General features: G+C 45.9%; 1 protein-coding gene across 2 annotated transcripts in view; it reads left to right on the forward strand.

The window, feature by feature from the left end:
• MRTFA (myocardin related transcription factor A) overlaps positions 1-19,270 on the forward strand; it is an 88,612-nt gene that overhangs the window by 65,265 nt on the left and 4,077 nt on the right. For both annotated transcript variants that reach the window (XM_086752451.1, XM_086752445.1), the window contains 11 exons: positions 7,450-7,505; positions 9,100-9,175; positions 9,719-9,880; positions 11,304-11,479; positions 11,944-12,099; positions 12,579-12,832; positions 13,174-13,345; positions 13,624-14,739; positions 15,926-16,096; positions 18,223-18,396; positions 18,917-18,977. In XM_086752451.1, coding sequence (XP_086608577.1) covers positions 7,450-7,505; positions 9,100-9,175; positions 9,719-9,880; positions 11,304-11,479; positions 11,944-12,099; positions 12,579-12,832; positions 13,174-13,345; positions 13,624-14,739; positions 15,926-16,096; positions 18,223-18,396; positions 18,917-18,977 — 2,574 coding nt within the window. The remainder of the gene's footprint in view (positions 1-7,449; positions 7,506-9,099; positions 9,176-9,718; positions 9,881-11,303; positions 11,480-11,943; positions 12,100-12,578; positions 12,833-13,173; positions 13,346-13,623; positions 14,740-15,925; positions 16,097-18,222; positions 18,397-18,916; positions 18,978-19,270) is intronic.

Genomic DNA, 19,270 nt, shown 5'->3' on the forward strand with positions numbered 1-19,270 from the left:
TTCCTGAGAAATAACATGTATCTGATAGAGTTTGGATTCACTCAATGTTGAGCCTTGAAAAATCGTAGCCTTTTCTGTCAATAATTTCACATATTTGCTGTGACAAACCTACACTTCAGGCTTTTCACACAGTTAAAACTAATGAAAACCTTACACTTCAGCTGCATCCTAAAGGAGATACCACTGTAATAAAGTTACTGACAGTTTTGCTGAGTTGTGGATGTTGGCTCTAGAGAGGTGCTTGGTTTGAGTGCTGGAAGGAGCTCAGCTGGTGTGTGGCTCCATGGTGAGCTGAGCTGAGGCAGGGTACCACAGTCTCCTCTATACGGCTGCTCGTGCAACCAGGACAAGCCCACTTCAGGGAGCTGGAAAGTGGCTTTTTGGAGGAGCAACAGCTCCATGAGCCAAGTATGCTGTGCAGGCTCATGGGTAGAGGGTGGCTCTATGAAATGGGTTGTCAGGAAGGCAGAGCTTCTTCAGCTCTGGCTTCCACAACAGCCTGAGGCTCACCAAACAATCTAGCTAAGATGGCCTTTATTTGACTGCTGTCTTCTGTGCCATACCTGTGTTGACTGAGATAGCTTAGTAATACGGAAGACTCCGTAAAGCCGTAGCACTTTGGCAGTGCTGGCACAGTAACAATGTGAGGAGGAACCTTTCTTCAGCCTTTCTTCAGTTCAAGGCTAGAAACACTCATAATTCTTTAATAACATGTGCTGCTGGGTCTCAGACCCAGCTTGAAGGGTGTCACTGAAGGGCAAAGCTGCTTTTGTTTGAGTGCCAGAGATGTGTTTTCTCACCTTCATAAAATTATTTGGATTGGGTCAAATAGGTCAATCTTAATTTTTAATTTTCTGAGTTTATATATTTTGGAGTTTGAATAATCATAGTTTACCAGTTGCAGCTTCTTTTCTTATCCTTAACTTAATACTAAGATCTCAGCCTTAATCCAGGGGCACTTACCAGTGCCAGGGATATGAAATCAGCAAGAATTCTCAAGTACGTTCAGGTCTGTGTACCGGATGTGAAACTCCCTGGAGCTGTGTAAGGAGAAAAGGGTGCTGATGGAGATCTCTTCTCTATCACCTGTGTATTCCCTACTCCCTTTTTGTATTTCTATAGCATACTGCTCTTTGATACTGTCCCACTAGCAAGATGACAGCTCCTTCTGTGCATGTGACCCAGTTTTTGAATACATTTTTCTTCCATGCTGTGAGAAATGATTTTTGGAAGTGGAGTGAAGATGAAGGGAGGAAGAAAGTGCCAACTGCCTTGATCTGTGGTTCAAATTTTGTGCCTCTTACCAAAAGCTACGGGGTGGGAGCCCCACCCTGAACCGACAGAGGAAATCATCGAGCCTATTTGTAGCACTTTATCTCATCTTTTTACGAAAGCATAGTAAACAAGAGAGAGAAACTAGAATTTGGTTGAGAGCAGGAGTGAATAGCTGCAGCAGAAGGCCTTTTGCCTTTCTAAATTAAGTCAACATGTCTCAGGTTGGGTTTGGACATGACACAAGCTTGTCTTTGTCATACAAAAGGAAAATTTTACCTTTCCTTTAGGAACTGATCTAACTGGACAGCAAAATACTTTATTCAGTAGCCTTTCTACAAACATTGCATGTTGTCTGACCAACTGATTTGCAGTTCAAATATCACCTTGTTGTCTATGATGAGCTAGATGCTGTGGCAAAGGAAGGCTCATGTGCTATCTCTCCGCCGTCAGCCTACACATCTGATAACCTCCAGCAGTGATCTTACCAATTACAGAAGGTTTTGTAGCCTCTCCTCTCCCCTAGACACTTGAGCTATGAGGGCCTGTGAAGACCCTTTTGCCTTTCTTTTTTAGCTTTATTTGGTTCCTTGTGAACTTTTATGTGTTCTTTCAGCTGCACAAGCAAGTGCAGGATGTACAGATATTTTGACCTCTTTTTCTCAGCAGTTGGGTCAGTCTCCTTCCCCTGCTATGTTTCATTCTTAGAGTGACTGAATTTGGCTCTGATTGCACTTATTTCCCACACGAGGTAACAGGAACTTGAAGATCTGCATATGACTATCTTTGAAGGCTTTGCAGGGCTAACATTTGCTTTTGTACACTGCAGGATAAACCCTGGACAGAAATGTGTGAACCATTTTGCCCAGCTTTTTGTATCTGCTGTTATATTGTGATTCTTGGGCCTTGATTCAGTCTGTTCATAGCAGGACCAGTATGATGCTTTGCAGCAATATTTCCTTTCACTTACATATTACTATCTTCAAAATGTGGCTTGGACTAGGGTAGCACTGAACTCATGCATTGCAGTTTTGGACCCTGTTTCATAGGAATTAATACATTGCTTTGAGGTGAAGATCGGCAGCTTCCCTCTCTCTTTGTATGGAAAGGTGTGCATCATTGTGGATGGTCCTGTGTGCTGCTGCTTAGTTTTGGGGGGGTCACATGGAAGCACAGTTGTTGCAATATATAGCTGCAAACGTTTTTTGAAGCAGGGTGGAGGCACAATAGAGTTGCATCATTGATCTGGGAGATTTCTTGTGGTAGCTAAGGGTGTGACCGCAAAGATACTAACGCTTAAGGAATTCTGGTGATGAAGCATGAAAATGCAAGTAGCAGAGAGACTAAAAAACTAGGACGTATGTGGTAGGAATGTATGAGATCCTTGCTAGCTAGCCCATCTATGGTAGGAAAATCACGTCCTGCTGTCAGTCATCGAGAGGTGAGAGGTAAAGCTCATCCTCCTAACAGCAGATGTTGCAGATTGCCAGATAGTTATCCACGTGGGTTGAAAGTATGTACAACTCAGTGAATGGCGCCTGCTGGATTGTGCTGTCCCAAACTCTGTTCATGATGCTATTGTCCCTTCTATCACCAAGCCATTTTTAGTGCTTTTTTTTGGCCATTTGTAACATCAGACTGTTTCTTAAGGTGGATGGGGCAGTCTGAAGACACAGGGGCTGCGGTTCAGCAGCGTTGGGGCTCCTGCTGCAGGAGAAAATATAAAGGAATATTTTTCTGCGTACAGTGAAAAAAACCCCTGTTAACAGCTAATATTACTGTTGTAGTTTGTTGTAGTTTGTTGTTGTAGTTTGACAAGTTTTTTTTTTTTCCTCTGGAAGCGCTCTGTTCTCATCAGGAGCTCACTCAAAGTTTTGCTGGCAAAGCTAGTGAAGCTGGCCGCACAGTTAGCTAGGTCAAGGATTTGAACCAAGTTGACTAGTACCTCTTTTTGGGGAGGGGCAGGTGCCGTGGGGAGATGCTTGAGTTAGTTTGTGGTGACAGTTCCCTAGTTCAGCTCTCTGTGCGGTACGAGTACAATTTGAGCATCAATGGCGAGGGAGAAATGCGTGGGACGTGGAGTAGGGGGAAGAAGTTGTTACTTAAGCTGGACTTACCACCAGACTAAATATTTGTTTAACTGCTTCCCCAGGAAGTCAGGGTGTTAAATGTCTTTTTACACTTCTTGGGTTTATTAAGTTGCCTGACACAGGCTCGCCTGACGTATTTATAAGCAAGCTGCCACAACTTGAAGCTGTACGTGCAACTGGTGAGAGAACAGCGTTGGAATAAAGGCTTGCTGTCAGACTGGGAGGAGGGCTTTTGGGTGGAGAGGGAGAGGGTCCCTGTCTGATACTGTTAGGTATTTTCAGTAATTTAATGTAAACAAGGGATTAGTGTGCGTATTTATTAAGCTTACAGGTTAGTAGGCTGGGAGGAGGACAGGATTTGGGCTCAAATTAAAATGCAGAGTTTCTGCATTTTGGTGCTTCTAGTGAGTGGCATGAATTGAGGATGGAGAATGGCTGGCTAGATAGCAGCTCTGCAGGAGAGGATTAAGGACCCTTCATTGTTTATGAGCCAAGCACAGGTGAACATGTTATACGTTTTATGTACACAAAAAAGGCAAACTGGCTGGGACATGTAACTGAGAAGTGTTATTTAATAATCATTTAGCTTTATGAAAACTGATAAAGCCTAGGATGGAATATGTACCAAATTTTGTACACTATACTTCAAGAAAAATGCAGATCAAGTGGAAGGAGTCCGAAATAGAGTAAACAAGCAAAGGTTTGGGAAATGTTATCTGTCAGGGAAGGTTGAAACAACTGTCTTTGGTCATTTTGTATAACAGAAGACTGTAGGAAAACCAAAGTTTTCAAATATATAGGGATAGATGCAAAGAGGAAGAGAATAAATTGTTCTCTGTAATGATTGCAGGTAAGGCAGGCAATACTGAGTATAAATCGTAGGAAGGGAAATGTAAGTTAGACTTTCAGAAAGGTTTTTAAATAGTAAGGACAACTATGCACTGGGATAGTTTCTCTGCAATAATACTGCATTTTTTTTTTCATGAAATGTCTTCAGGAACAGGTTAGACAAACTACTGTAAGGAATAATTTAGTATGTTTTATCCACCCCAAGCAGTCAGAAAGCATTAGGTGACTGGAGTTTCTTCATCTCTGTTTTCTGTGATCATGTCTGCTGCTTTAGGTACCAAGGGCTGTGGACATGAATCCTGTGTCAATGATAGAAATGCTGCCCCATGCCTACCTGGTTACCACTCCTTCTGCTCTGCCAGCTAAGCTGCTTATTTGCGTACAGCGTCAGAATGAGCCAGAATAGCTGATACGGCTGAGAACACTAGAGCTTTGTCAGTCTGAGTAGTTTTGAGTGGAATGGATAAAGCAGCACTCAGGTGAGCAAGCCAGAAGGGTACAGGGGCCAGGAATAGTTTTGAAGGGATCAGTGCCAAGTGGCTGGGAAGGGCAGTGGTAGGAGCTGTGAGAGGGGCATATATGCATTGTGGGTCTCCTGTAGAGCTTTCTGAGAGCCTTACTTCCTCGGAGTTCTTCATGGGATTTTTGTTTGTTTTCAAAGCCAGAAGAACGTGCAAGGCTCAGTTAACTTCAAATGGAGTATGATTTTACAAACAGACACCCTCTTCGGACATGTCAGCCCCATCCTAGATTGCTGAGGGAAGCAGTGAAGGATTAGTGCCTTCTTGACATTTTCAGAGGTCGAATCTGAAGTCCTCTGTCATGTTGCCAGCCCAGAGAGCTACAACCCAGTGCTTGTTTCCAGAGGACTAGTCATGAGAGACTGAAATTTCCTTTACAAGATTCTTCCTGTAGCAATTTTGCATTACTTACTATTTAATGTGTATGCGATTTGGGAGAGGGTTTTTCTTTTTTTTTTTCATTTGAGGATTCTTTTCTTCTAGCTTTGTTCTGTATGCAAGAGTTTTCTTGGAGTACTTGTGAAATCAGCTGAACTCCTGCAGTTGACTTTCCTGACCATTTGCTGTGGTCAGGGAAATGTCACTTAAAGTTCATGTGCTGCCTCTTACTGATGGCAGAGGTAGACAGGATGGAGAGAGTAAAGAATTACTGCCGTGCCTGCACATTCCAGTGGTAGAGCGCTTTTGAAGACTCAAGATGAGGCCTGCTTCCCTTGTCTCCAGGGTAGATTTTTGTACTGATTTATATATTGCATGGTATCTTTGCCCTAGCGTACCTGAACTTTTATTTCACTTTTCTGTGATACACATCCAATGAAAGAAATGCGTGTTTAAGTTAAGTACATGCATACTCACAAGTAGTTCATGCAGCTTGAAAATATTATTTCCCAATATTATTTTCTGCTTGCTCTTCATTGAAGTGTGATGGTCAGATTGCCCAGGAGTTAATGTTTCAGCTAATGAAATTAAGTTGTTTGTATTATTTTTGCAGTTATTGTAAAACCGTATCTCTGCCCTTACTTTGGTTTATCCCAAAGTGAAATCAGTGCACTCCCATTTCACAGCTTGCATAACTTTCTCTGGTGATTTCTCTCCATAACCAGATTGTACAAAACTATCTTTAATCTGAACGGGAACGATTTGCCCCATCATTGTAGTGGTCTATATACTCACTCGCTGTGGTTAGTTCTCAATTACTGTTTGTTTATTCTACAAATTATTCTTCATTCACTTCTGTAGTCTGAATCCCACCTATGCTGCCCTGGTGGGTTCAGAATTCCTGGCATATGGACTAAATTCTACTTTTTACTCCGTTGATGTGAACCTAGAGAGACTCTGGCTATATTTTGCAGAACGTGTGTCTGCCTTAACACTTTGTCTTTGGCTACTCCATTTTATTCTGTAGGAAGGAGTTTAGAACTCTGCACATGCATTAGAAGTGGTTTCTTCCATTGCATTTATGCAAGGGCTTTTGTTTTTTAATAGCCTTTTGAGATTTCATTATGAAGTTACATTTGAGAAATATTTAATCATTGATCTTAAGTGAAAAATAATACCAGTGGACTAAATTTCATAGGATCTGGATGCAATACTGTGGAGTTATTAACTGTACAAGTGTTAGATTTCTGTCTTCAAAAGACTTGCAAGCTAGCTTTAGAACTGAAGTTTTTTAACTTTGCTGTTTAGCTTTGATGATAATTTAGAAACTTCACCAGGCACTTTTGAGTATTTCAGAAATATGTAAAGAAATTACTATGTTCCCTTCAGCTAGTTCTGAACACAAGCCACAATGTGGTTGTTTTAAAAGCTTCTTGAGGATTCAGGAAAACCGTGAGGAGCTAGTGACACTTACTGTTGCTGAGTTAGAACTAATACCACCCCCTTTCTCTGATTTTACTGTGAGACGTGAGATTTGTGTGCTCCAGAAGAGCCAGGCAGAGTGAGAGATTCCTCCAGGGTTAGTATGGTCCTGGACAGCAGAGGATCAGTTTCTTAAAACATGATCCATTTTGGCTCTGGTTTTATACTGGGTCTGAGGAGGCGAGGAGGTCTGGTACATGGAGAGCTGCTGTTAATTCCTCAAGTCTTGGTTTTCTGTCAACACAGAGATGTACTTTCCTGTCCAAGTGTTCCTGTTTTCACGACAGTTTCTCTTACATGGAGCAGTATGTATGTCCTCTGGACCTGTAGAATTTGTAACCAGCCTTGCATATACACAAAACACAGGTGCAGATTAAGGAAAGACTTGCAGCTTCGTTTGGCATTAAAAGGCAGTAAAGAGGATTTACAGTTCATTAGCATCCTCCTCCATCCTGCCAACCATTTCATGTATCTCTTCAATGTTTCAGTGCTGTTCCCTTACTTTTGGGTCCTGGATATTTTACTCTATGTTGAAGCTTGTAAAAGACGTTTACTGGGAGGCTGTTTTAGATTCACATTCTTGGACCCAACTTTGTGAACAGTAGTTTGTTCAGCGAGAAGGTTGTCCCATATTACTTTCTTCAGTAGCTCACAAAAAGTCCAGTTCACCTCCTCTAGCTCCTGTGCCACCAAATGGAATATGTCAGTTCACATCGCTGGACATCTGGTCCTGTGTGTTGAAAGATGGAGGAGGCAGTTCTTGTGGTGTATTTGTTAACTTAGTTGGCCTGAAGGGATGTACAGTGAGAGAACTTCCATCATTCCAATTCATTCTCGAAATGTTTTTCTCTCAACAGCTCTGAAAAGTCCAGCTGCATTTCACGAACAAAGAAGGAGTTTGGAGCGGGCCAGGGTAAGATGCAATATGCTCTGCAATGTTTTGGGGAAGTCAGGAGTACTATGTCTTGTGTTTGGGGCATCCTGTAGCTGTTAATGAGCTGCAGAAGGAAATCATTCATATTCTGAATGTAATACAGCGCTATGCAGAGATGTATTGGATGGGGTGTTCTTTAGCTTCCATGTGGTGGTGGTTCACCTTCAGTGAACTAGTCGTGCCTAAAAAACATTGACTATGGTGCCTGGATTTCCCCTGAAGTCTTCTTTCTGGAAGTCACTGATATTATTCTTCCTCGCTGTCCATATACTTTACATTTTTATTTTTATGGTGTCTGTTTTGCCCTTAAATGCTCCTGTCATGTGCAGCTCATTTCCACCTTTGAGGAAAGTGTATGGTTTCTCTGTTACCTGCACATACATTTGTTTATCTAGGACATTAGAAATTTAAAATTTAGTGAAGATGATCTGCCCCCCTCCCCCAATCTTGTAACACTGAAATCTCACAGACTTCTGGCTCTATAGAAAGAGGAAGCCAGGCGTCACACTTCATGCGACACCTTTGCTAACTGGCGGGTTTCTTGATGATTTCTGCTCCTCAAAATGCCTCTGGGAGATAGTTTTTTTTTCTGATTAGCCTACAGAGGAATAAAACCTGTTATAACTGCTAGGCTAAGTTTTGTTTTAAAAGTGAAAGCAACCTAAGTAGAAAAATAACAGCTGTGATTAAAACCTGTAAGCCAGTGTTAGCACTTTAAACTCCGTGGAAAGATTGGAACAGTGGGCTTTGCATTAAGAGCAGTGTCCCAAAGGCTTTTGCTTCTTCCCCTCTCTTTTTTTCCCCCTAAAACCTGCTAATTAAGTTAATATTTTAGTGTGGGGAATTAGGCAAGTATGGTGCAGTTTTCTGATTGACCTTAATATTTCTTTTCTTTGAATGCCCATTCTGATGGCGAGTACTTACCAGTCTGTTACCCACTACTCCCAGATTCCTGTCTGGTTGTGTAAAGGGTAATGTGCTCAGCCCGGACAGGGTCATCTCTGTACATTGCTCTGTAGTCCATTCTCCAAAGACAGAGCTAAAAGCAGTTCTGGAAATTAAGTAGATCTTGTTGTAGCATTTAGATTATGCCTGCCGAGGGAGTGCATGGGGTCTTTAGCTTAACAAATAAAATCTTTAAATAAATAAAAGGATATGCCCAAAGCACAAGTCAGCCCTGAATGCCAGCAGTATATGAAAGTATTTACTGTGAACAATTGAACCAGTGCATCTATCTTTAATGTAAAAAGAAATGTCTTTAATTTCATCCTGACACAAGTTAGTGGTCTTGCATAAATGGGGAAAAAAGAGCTTCAGCTCTTGAGGAAGTCCTTTCCAGTTTCTGTCCTGTGGGGCAGCAGTGCACTCTTCTACTGAAGTGATAAACAGTAGAAGGTCATCTTTAGAATAAGCTCATTCTCTGGGTGCCCTGAGACAGAAGGTATTCTCCTTCTCTGTTCTGTCTCAGTAATAACTACAGATGATTGTTTCTCTAGTTTGTGCTGTCCAAGATTACCTCAGTCCTGTGTCTGATCAACTGAACTTGGTTCTTGCTTGTCTATTTTTGCTGCAGACAGAGGACTATCTGAAACGGAAAATCCGGTCCCGGCCAGAGAGATCGGAGCTGGTTAGGATGCACATTCTGGAAGGTACGGCGTGTGCTAAACAGAAAAACTTCAACAATAAACTTTATCATAATTACTTATTTGACGGCTTTCAATTTTGCCTCTGACCCCCAAGTCTTTCCTTCAGTTGGGAGCAGGCAGAAGATCATGCCTGTTGCATGATTTCTTGGGAGAAATTTCCAACAGAGAGTGAGGCAGATTTGATCTAATTAGTAAGCATCTCAGTTTCAGAGAGGGAGTACTCTGCTGCTGCTGAGTACCACATCTTTGGACACAACTGAAAGGGAAAAGATGAATGAGAACTGGGCGACATCCCTTTGAGAACAGTGAATTTGTCCTGTTCTGGAGTCACAAGGGCTACTGTCATTATCTTTATAACTTAAATATACATAATAGTTCTAATATCTTTATAGTACGTAGTTATCTGTTGTTATCTGCAGCTATTTTTCTGTACTGTTATCTACTGTTATCTACAGTTACCTTTCTGAATGGAAGTAAAATACTGCTAAAGCACATGGGTTGACCATTGCTGGATTGATGCCATTTTATTTTCTTTCCTCTGAACAGAGACCTCAGCTGAACCCTCCTTGCAGGCTAAGCAGCTGAAGCTAAAGAGAGCCAGACTGGCAGATGACCTCAATGAGAAGATAGCGCAGAGGCCAGGTCCCATGGAGCTGGTGGAGAAGAACATCTTGCCTGTGGAATCAAGCCTGAAGGAAGCCATTATAGGTAAGGCCAGAGGAGGATCTGTTCTGAGGGCATTTTCTGTAGGTGGCTGTGATTTCCTGTCAATTCACCTGCCTGTCTAAGGTAGTGCAATCCCATCGTTTTCCTGTCTTGCAACCACAACCTTTCAGCCCCAAGGATTCTGAAAAGCAGAACTAACTCCCTCTGTCCCAGATAGTGCTACAGAGACATTAAATTATAGGGAGTGTGGACATCCCAGAATAACGTGAAAGCAATTGCATATCCTAAAGACTTGAAAGACTATTCAAGATTGCATTCCCTACATTATCTCCTTAAAAAATCCATGTCTCAGTATAACATGTCAGCAGCCTTGGTCAGGGAGAACCCGCTGTCTTACTGAGATCAGGGAGAGGAGACAGAATATAAACAGGTGTGATGAAACAAAAGCTGTCTGTGAACTTAAAAACTTCAGAGGATTCAACCCCTTTAAAAATAAACCAGAACAGATGTAAATCATGCCAGTGCCATTCCAAGGGCTGAAAGGAATGCTGAGGAATAGCCTTCCCACTGCCTCAGCAGTGCTCTTTCCCGTCCCCCCAGACTGAGCAGACTGTGTGCATCTGTGGTTATTCATCCCCTTAAACACACACCACTACTTTTAAAGACAAATGGGACACAACTGTGAGCAAGATGGAATACTTTTCATGAAAAAGGAAAAGTACAGTTTTGTGGGAGAGCCTGCCTTGCCTTCACTATTGCACAAGAAATGGCTGAGGAAGAGAAGTTAATTTGTTAACTGGAGCATTAGATATGTGGCTTTCTTCTGTTGTTTTTATATTAGCTGCAAATATGATAATATTTTCCTGCTTATTAGGATTAATTTGAAATAATGTAATCTAAAAAACATTAGTGCATTACAAATGTACTCTCAAGTGAATTTATCTACTGGACACATAGACAGAAATGCTAACACAAGTCAGGGCCACCACTTAATCCGTAGCCCTTGTTGATTGTAAGAGTAGAGGAAAATTTGGGATTCTGTCTTGAAGGGGGATTCTACTTTCCACCCCGTAGGATTGAACACCAAAGAAACCAAGACTCAACCTTACACTGTCTAACCTTATTCTTAATTGGTCGCAAATGGTAATCAAATAAGCCATGCCAGAGATCTGGGTTTGGGCAGAGTTCAGTAGCTCTTGTTATACTTCCTGATCTTGTCTGGCTAAGAAGCAAGGGACGTTATTCACCCCAGTCTGCATAATTTTATTCTACTGATAGCAGAGATGAGTGTAAACACTTTAAACTGATCCAGTGTGGACTCTTTTCTCATTTTTAGTTGGTGCTTTAAGCACAACTCAAGACACAACTCTCTCCATGCCCTCATTGTCTTTGTGAAACATTTAGTGTCAAGTGAAATAATTCCTTATTCCACTTCAAAGACTACAGTTGATGTTTGTGTTTCTAGTTGGACAGGTGAACTATCCAAAGGTTGCAGACAATTCCTCCTTTGATGAGGACAGCAGTGATGCCCTCTCCCCAGAACAGCCAGCCAGCCATGAGTCCCAGGGGTCTGTCCCATCACCGATGGACTCCCGGATTTGTGAGCCTCTCCCTAGCACCACTGGCACATCACTAGCTCAGGTGAGAACGCAGTGGCCTCCTGCAGTACTCTGGAGCTTCACAGCTACTGCTGATTTGTGGCAGAGGATCCTAAAATCTGAGACCAAAGGATCCTTAAAAGGCATACTCTGTGAGATTTCACCAGCGCTCTTAGCTCTCTGTGGTGTTGGTGAAGTCCTCAAAAGCCCCTGTAGTGGTGCCATGTGGGGAATGGGGGGCAATCATTACTTGGTGATACAGCCTGTGTTGGTGTGCGACTGATTCTGGCAGGCAAAGCCGGGAGATACAGGTGTGGGATGTTGATTCTTTTTCTGCCCTAAGAAGTTGTGCTGCTTCTCAGGGACAACGGAAGCAGTGGGTTAAAGGAGTCTAAGTCTAAGACTTGAAACTGTGCTGCTTCCTTGTAAGTGGACCCTTCCTGCACTGTCTTAAAACTGTTTCCTTCCTCGTATGTGCATTCATTATGCCTTTTTCTGTCCCTGCAGGGTACATCCCAATTACAGATTAGCGCAGATTCCAGTGAAACACTTTTCCTATCTGAACAGCCACCCCCGCCTCTGCCACCTCCACCTCTTCTGCCTCCTAGTCTTACCAATGGAGTGTCTCTTACTGCTGCCAAGCCCCCACCAACGCTCATTAAGGTACTGTTTTGGCTGATTTCTTCATTGTTGTAGTCTGAAGGATGATAAGATGATTACTCTGAAGAAGGTTTGGAGTTGGAAGCACTATGTTAACAGATGCAAAGGAAGGAAAGCTTGTTTCTCACGAGTGTCTTCCTCTGACACTGGTTGTGACACATTTAATAGCTTTTTCTGTTCTGTGATGTATTCACTTTCTGTAAAATGCATCCTGAATGCAAAATGTTTTGAAAGAATCAGCATAATCCATAATTAGAGTCAGTGAGTCTGTACTGGATGAGCAACTGTTCTGGTGTACTGGGAAAGATGCTGCGGGTGCTGCGACTATACTGTTGCCTGAGTTAGAGAAGCATGGAAAGACCCTGAGGTCAACTCTGTAGAATTTTGAAATGACAGTGCCAGTTTGTGTTCTGGTTTACACGGGGTGTTATGTTGTTTCAGTGTTTCCATTCTTATTTGCTTCCTCCTTTTCTTCTAAATAGCAAAGCCAGCCCAAGTCTGCTAGTGAGAAGTCTCAGCGCAGTAAAAAAGCCAAGGAGTTGAAGCCGAAAGTCAAGAAGCTTAAGTATCATCAGTATATTCCCCCGGACCAAAAGCAGGACAAGGGAGCTCCTCCCATGGATTCATCCTATGCCAAAATACTGCAGCAGCAGCAGCTCTTTCTCCAGCTTCAGATCCTCAACCAGCAGCAGCAGCAGCACTACAACTATCAGACCATCCTGCCAGCTCCACCAAAGTACGGGTCCTAAATGGCTGCTCTCTTTCAGGAAGCACTTGCTTCTCCAGTGCTCTCCTGAGAGACATTGTGTTCTGGGTGTGAGTGTAATGCACTTAGTTTCATTAAGTTACAGTGGCCCGCAAAAAGGGCCGGTGTCAGATCAATCAGACAAAAACAGCTGAAGTGAGTCAGTTGGCAGAGTAGGGGACATGGGTATAGTCAAAGGCATTGGTGTCCGTTCATGTCTAGGGTGGCACTAGTGACACAGATGTTTCTGAATGTATGTGATTGTTGACACTGAGGGCCTCCGGTGCCTTTCCACCTTGGTTTTGATGCCTGTGTTTTTTCTTTCCCTGCAGGTCTCAAGGAGAGCAGCAGAGTGGTGCCAGTGCCCCTGCTGTACGCAATCTCTCTGCCACAGTCAGCAGCGCATCTTCAGTGTCCTCTGGTTCCAGTGGGCTGATGAGACAAAACAGTAACGCTGCAGCGGGCAAGCCTGGCCCTCTCCCTGCCAACCTAGATGAGATGAAGGTAAATGTCGCGTGAAGCTGCACAGCCACTTTTTTGCCATTGTCAGAGGGCAGCACTGAATGATGTTGCTGCCCCAGAGCAGGGCTGAGGCAGACTGACAGGAGTTAGTGATAGCAGCTGGCATTGCTACCCTGCAGTCTGTACCTGAGGTGCAGCGTTGTGGGCCTGCAGGAGGGGTCAGTTTAGTCCTTTGCCCTTGGCTTTGGTAGCTGTTAATAATTGTTCTGGTTAGAGTGTGTGTTCTCTTAATGTTGCCCTCTTTTTTTTCCCCATATCAGGTAGCAGAGCTGAAGCAAGAGCTGAAGTTGAGGGCCTTGCCTGTCTCGGGCACAAAGATCGACCTGATTGAGCGTCTCAGAGCTTACCAAGAGCAGAATGGTGCAGGCAGCCAAACAACCCACACTCCCAAGCCCAGCACAGCAGCCACCCTCCCAAAAGCTGCTGAAGTGGTGGTAGCCTTCCCAGCTGCCAGGCTGAGCACAGGGCCAGCCCTGGTCACCACTGGCATTGCACCAGCAGAAGTAGTTGTGGCCACGGTCACCGGTGGCAGCGTGATGAAGTTTGGCAGCACAGGCTCGACTCCTCCTGTTTCTCCAACTCCTTCTGAGCGCTCGCAAATGAGCACAGGGGATGAGAATTCGGCCACCGGAGACACCTTTGGAGAGATGGTGACTTCACCCCTGACCCAGCTCACCTTGCAGGCATCTCCGGTGCAGTTCCTGGTGAAGGAAGAAAGCACCAAGTCTGCCTCCTGCAGCGTAAACGCGGCACCCAGGTCGGAGCGGTGCAGCACGGGTAACAGCAAAGATGCAGAAGTTAGGGACAAAGACCAGATGCTGCAGGAGAAGGATAAGCAGATCGAGGAACTCACCCGCATGCTGAAGCAGAAGCAGCAGCTGGTTGAGATGCTGAGACTACAGCTAGAGCAGGAGAAGCGCTCTCAGCAGTCACTACCGGCTCCAGTGGCTGCGGGAGAAGGAACAGCCCTTGTATCCAACCCAGTAGCATTTGGCACCCAGGTCAAGAGTGAAAATGGTTTCCTGAGTTGCCAGTTTGCAAAGCAATCCAGTGGCCAAACAGACCAATTCAGCCCTGCACCAACCTCTAGCCAAATGGACACTTCGAATCCAAGCCCAGTGCCAAAGAAAGCCGTGATGGTGAAGCAGGAGGTGCCAGCCACGGAAGCAGAGCCGCCGTGCCAGTTCCCCGGCCCGCGGCTTTTCCTTGGCCAGCAAGGGAGCGCCCTGAGCGACCTCATCAAGGGCACCCCTCCCCCAACTCTCATCACCGACTCCACAGGGACCCACATCGTCCTCACCGTGACCAAGCAGAGCGCCGAGAGGCAGGGCCTCTCGCCCCACGGGAAGGCAGGGAGTAGCTGCCCGGCCTTGCAGGTAGGCGAGGGTTAGATTGCATCCCTGCTGCGGGCAGTTGGGTTCCTCTCCCTTTTCCTGCTCATTGTAGGTCGGTTCTGGATACCATAGGATGACTTAACATGTTGGAAATTCAATGCAGTAAATGCTGAAATGGCTGAGTTGCTTGCTACGACGGCTGGTAGTTCATGGCTTTGTAAAACAGAGCAGTGTAAGCAGATCTTCAGCAAAAAGACTGGACTCTGACAATGATGAGCTGTGCACAGCACTGCACGATCGACTGTGCATCACAGGCTGTTCAGCGTTCTTTCAAACACATGGTTCTGGCTTTTGTCAGGCAGGATCTCAGGCCTGGAGGGCAAGGGTTTGCTGCCACATGTCAGTAGTTTTTGAAAGAAAAACTCTTCTACTACCCCTGCGGTGGTAAAAGAAGCAGGCGGTATTTCACCTCTTGTCCTTTACTGGAGAGATTGTAGTTGGAGTGATAGATAGGTCACCTTGTCTACCGAGAGCTGAAATCAGACCCTGGGAGCAGACTTTGCTTTTTGACTGCTCTTTGTTTTAATGCATGTCAGTATTTCAGTGTTGACAGAGTCTTTCATCAGAGATGATCTACTATTCCCCTGCTGGCATGAACTCAGCACTTAGCAGAAGTGTTCTGAGTATTTCTTCCAGGAAGGGATAAATATGCCCAGGTTTTATGGCGTAAGTCAAAGCCCAGCATCTTCCGTGGCTTCAGAGAAGATCTGCATCCTCTGCTGACACATTTCTTGCACCTTCTGCAGAGCAAGTGGCAGTGTCTACCATCAGCGGCAGGCACTGAGCAGGCTGCGTTTGCTGCGCAGCAGGTGAGATGCCAGGCAGCTGTCTAAATATCAGCATCCAGTGTCACCCTTGATACCCCAGGGTGTCTCAGCTGAACTCCAGCTGCTGCTCCAGAAGGGCACAGGTCCTGTGTCAGGTCTGCTAGCCCTCGAGGGGTGTTGTGGGGTAGCCCAGGGATTTAGACTGGTGCTACCTCCTCTTTTAGGACTCTCAATCCCACTCCAATGTGATTTCTCTGCTTTGTGAAACAGAACAATTAGTTGAATTTTCTGAAGAATAAAGAGTGGAGACAAACAAACTCCATAAATCCTTTAAGAAACACAAGCCTTGCTCCATGTTGTGTCTGAGGAATACCTTCTCACAGATACCCTTTTCTTTCCAGAGAGTACAATCATCACCCGCTAAAACTTCCAGCCAACCGCCGTGTCAGCTACCTGCAAGCACCCCTCAGCAGCCCACGCAGCAGCAGAAGCAGCAGCCCGTGCAGCAGCAGAAACAGCAGCAGCAGCAGCAGCAGCAGCAGCCCAGAGGACTAAACCAATCTGTTAGAAAGGTAGCTTGCTGCTCACTTTTCTTCCTTGTTTTTCTTTGCCTGCTGCCAAGTTTTGTGGCAGTGGTGGGAAGGGGACACACACGCACGATCCTGGTCAGAGACCATCATCACAAGTGAGATCTCGCTGCAGCTTCTGCCACAGCTTGCGGCTGCACGGAATATTTGGTTTTCAGCTTGAATGTGGCAGCAGAAGGGGTGCCAGGCATAGCCTTGCCATTCCCCTGCCTCCTGCTGAACTACCTGCGATGGAGAGCCCATCAGGCATGAGGTTTCGGGAGCAGTAAGCGTCCACAAGATCTTCCCCTATGGGCACGCTCGGAAGTGATGTGGAGGCTTTACAGCAAAGAACTCTGGGGCTAAACTCTGACAATTGACCAGCTTCTGCCCTTTGGTCCCACGTCTGAATACCAGCTGGTGTTCTAAACAAGCTTTGTCTATCAGTTAAAAATTATGAGAGGCCGGGGTGGGCAGCCTTGGTTCACAGTGGTGTCCCCGATTCTTGAAGGAGTGCTGAACTGCAGAGAGAGAGGGTGGTGTGGGCAGTATGTCCTCTACTGAAGGTAGCGTATGAGCTCTGAGAGGGGCAAAAGGATGTGACCTTTTGCTCTCTGGTACGTTCCCATGCCTTGAGCGTACCTGTTAATCAATCATCTTGCTGTGAAGTGCAACACTGGTTCAGGAAGGAGAGCTTTACCCCTTCTGGTGATGGCTGTAAAGAAGCTTTGCTTTCTAGCCCACTCCCTTTCTAGACCCTCTCCTCCCTTTCTAGCCCACTTAGCTCTCTCTTTAATGTGTAATTAAAGTAAAATACAGAAAGATTATGAAGGGTTTTTAGAGCTTGGAGGATCCCTTCTGAGTCAGATCCTGGAAAGGATATGAAGACAGTAATTTCTAGGATAGTCAGAATGGAATGTCCCCTTTGCGGAGGGTCAGTGCCTTGGTTTGCTCTGAAAAATGCAGAAATGCAGAAAGTAAATGAAGGCACCTTTTCCCTTGGACTCCCTTAGCTCATGTGCTGTGGAGGCACCCGTCGTGACTCTCCGAATCCTTTTGCCTCCCTGTAGGGTCAGAGGCCAGGTCTGCAGGTCATCACAGGGCAGCTGCCCCACACCATATTGTCTTTCTCAGCACCTCCAAACCTGCAGCCCTTCTTCCCCAACCGTTTCCACAAACAGTCCCTGAAAATTGGTGCTCCTGGCAAAGCCGGCTCACCCAGTGTGTGAAAAAAGGCACCTTCCCAGCACATCCCAGTGGCCTGTGCCACAACGCCAGTTTCCAGGCCCTCTCAGGAAGAGGGCAGACCCCAGAGCAGCTCTGCCGGCCAGAGCCTGGGGTCGCTCCTCTACGTGCAGGTCACAGAAAAGATTAACAGCTTTCCAGGGAAAACAGGATGGGGAAGAGCATTGACATGTACAAGTTTTGGAACTGGCATTCAGCTGCTGCCCGGGGATCACTGCTCCAGGGGAGCAAGCTTCAGGGTGGATCATGCGTAAATGCTGTAGAGGCAAAGACCTGATCCACATTTTAACTTTTCTTACGGGCAGTTGTGTGCTGATTCATCTGGTAAAGCTGAGTCATGAGCACCACTTCCTGCAGCCCTTGGGGTTTCCTTTGAAGGTCTCTGGTGCTGCTGAGTGCTCCGGTGCTCTCTGCCCACCATCAGGCTGTGAAACTTGCTGCTAGTGAAGCTTGATGGTGTCCCCAAAATAGGCACTGCAGAGGGAGGTGGGTGAAAGATAGGTCTTGGGTGTGTTGCATAGAGTAGGCTGAACAGAACAAGGGAAATGCCCTCTCTCCCCAGAGTGTTAGAGAAACCCCCCACCTGGACAGATGAGGCTCTCCCCACCCAGGAGCACCCCCGTGGTGGTTTGTGGTGTGGTTGCTTTAGCGTTGGAAAAATCAGCAAAAGATTTCCAGCTGTGAGTTGGAGGGGAAATCTGCCTTCCTGCCCTCCAGCTGGGGCGAAGTGCACAGAGTACACAAAGAAGCCAGGCTGCTGGGAGCAGAGCAGTGCAGACTGTGCAGCGCTCACCGAGAGAGGGGACGGTGGTCTCTGAAAGCAGCTGTGAGACAGGAGTTGATGTAGCCTTTCCCCTGATCACACCTTCTGCCTTCATTCTCAACAGCCCTCGTCGCAGCCTGGCTCTCCTGCTGCCCCTTCCCCGTCCCAGATGGACCTGGAGCAGCAACAGCACACGTCGCTTTTTGGAACTCCTCCACCTCCTGTCCCTGTTCCCTTGCTCCCCGGGAAAGAGCCACCAGGCTATGAAGAGGCCGTGAAGCAACAGCCAAAGGCCAAGGTGAGAGTTCTTTTCCCTGGTTTCCTTGGAGAGCAGGTGAAAAGTTGCCATTGTAAATCCGCTTTGATTCCTGATCTGGGCCAGTAATAGAGCATGGAGGCACAATGTCCCTTCCTAACTGTGCCTTCCTAGCTGAATTCTTTCTGGAGGGTTTGGGGCAGACCCTAAACCGCAAATAGAGATCCCAAACCACTCACTGCCTGGTGAGTGTTAATAGAGCAGTTGCTGTCACAGCCTGGGGTTATGGAGGATTCTGGTGCTGTGCCCCCATGTGCTCTTTCTTAGAATCACAGAATGGTTAGGGTTGGAAGGGACCTTCAAAGGTCATCTAGTCCAATCCCCCTGCAAGGAGCAGGGACATCTTCTACTAGATCAGGTTGCTCAGAGCCCTGTCCAACCTGGCCTTGAATGTTTCCAGGGATGGGGCATCTGAGGGAGGGGAGCCAGCAGCCAAGGGTATTGCTGGAGGTCGAAGCTCCCCTGGTCAATAGGAAGCTAATCCTGCGCTCACTCTCCCCAGGAGAACGGCTGTTCCAGCCAGCAGATGGACGACCTGTTTGACATTCTCATCCAAAGTGGAGGTACGGAGACGAAGCCAGCATTTCCCATAGTCTTTGGATTTGAGCCTGGGGATTATAGAGCACTGAGGGGAGAGGCTGTTGTGGCCCAGGTCTTTCCTCCTGTATGTCTGCCAGTGCCCTTAGCATTGGCAGTGGTCATTAAGGCACCGAGGGAGATGTCAGTCAGGCATTAGGGTGATACAAAGCTGCTCGGTGGCTCTGCTGCATCAGCTCTGGGCAGGTCTCTTCTGCGATACTGGACAGAGCTTGAATTCCCTGCTGGCAGGCTGAAACCTCCTCATAGCAAGCCACGC

This window comes from Chlamydotis macqueenii, chromosome 1 (genome assembly GCF_036417535.1).
Source record: "Chlamydotis macqueenii isolate bChlMac1 chromosome 1, bChlMac1.mat, whole genome shotgun sequence".
In the NCBI taxonomy this organism is placed as follows: Eukaryota; Metazoa; Chordata; class Aves; order Otidiformes; family Otididae; genus Chlamydotis; species Chlamydotis macqueenii.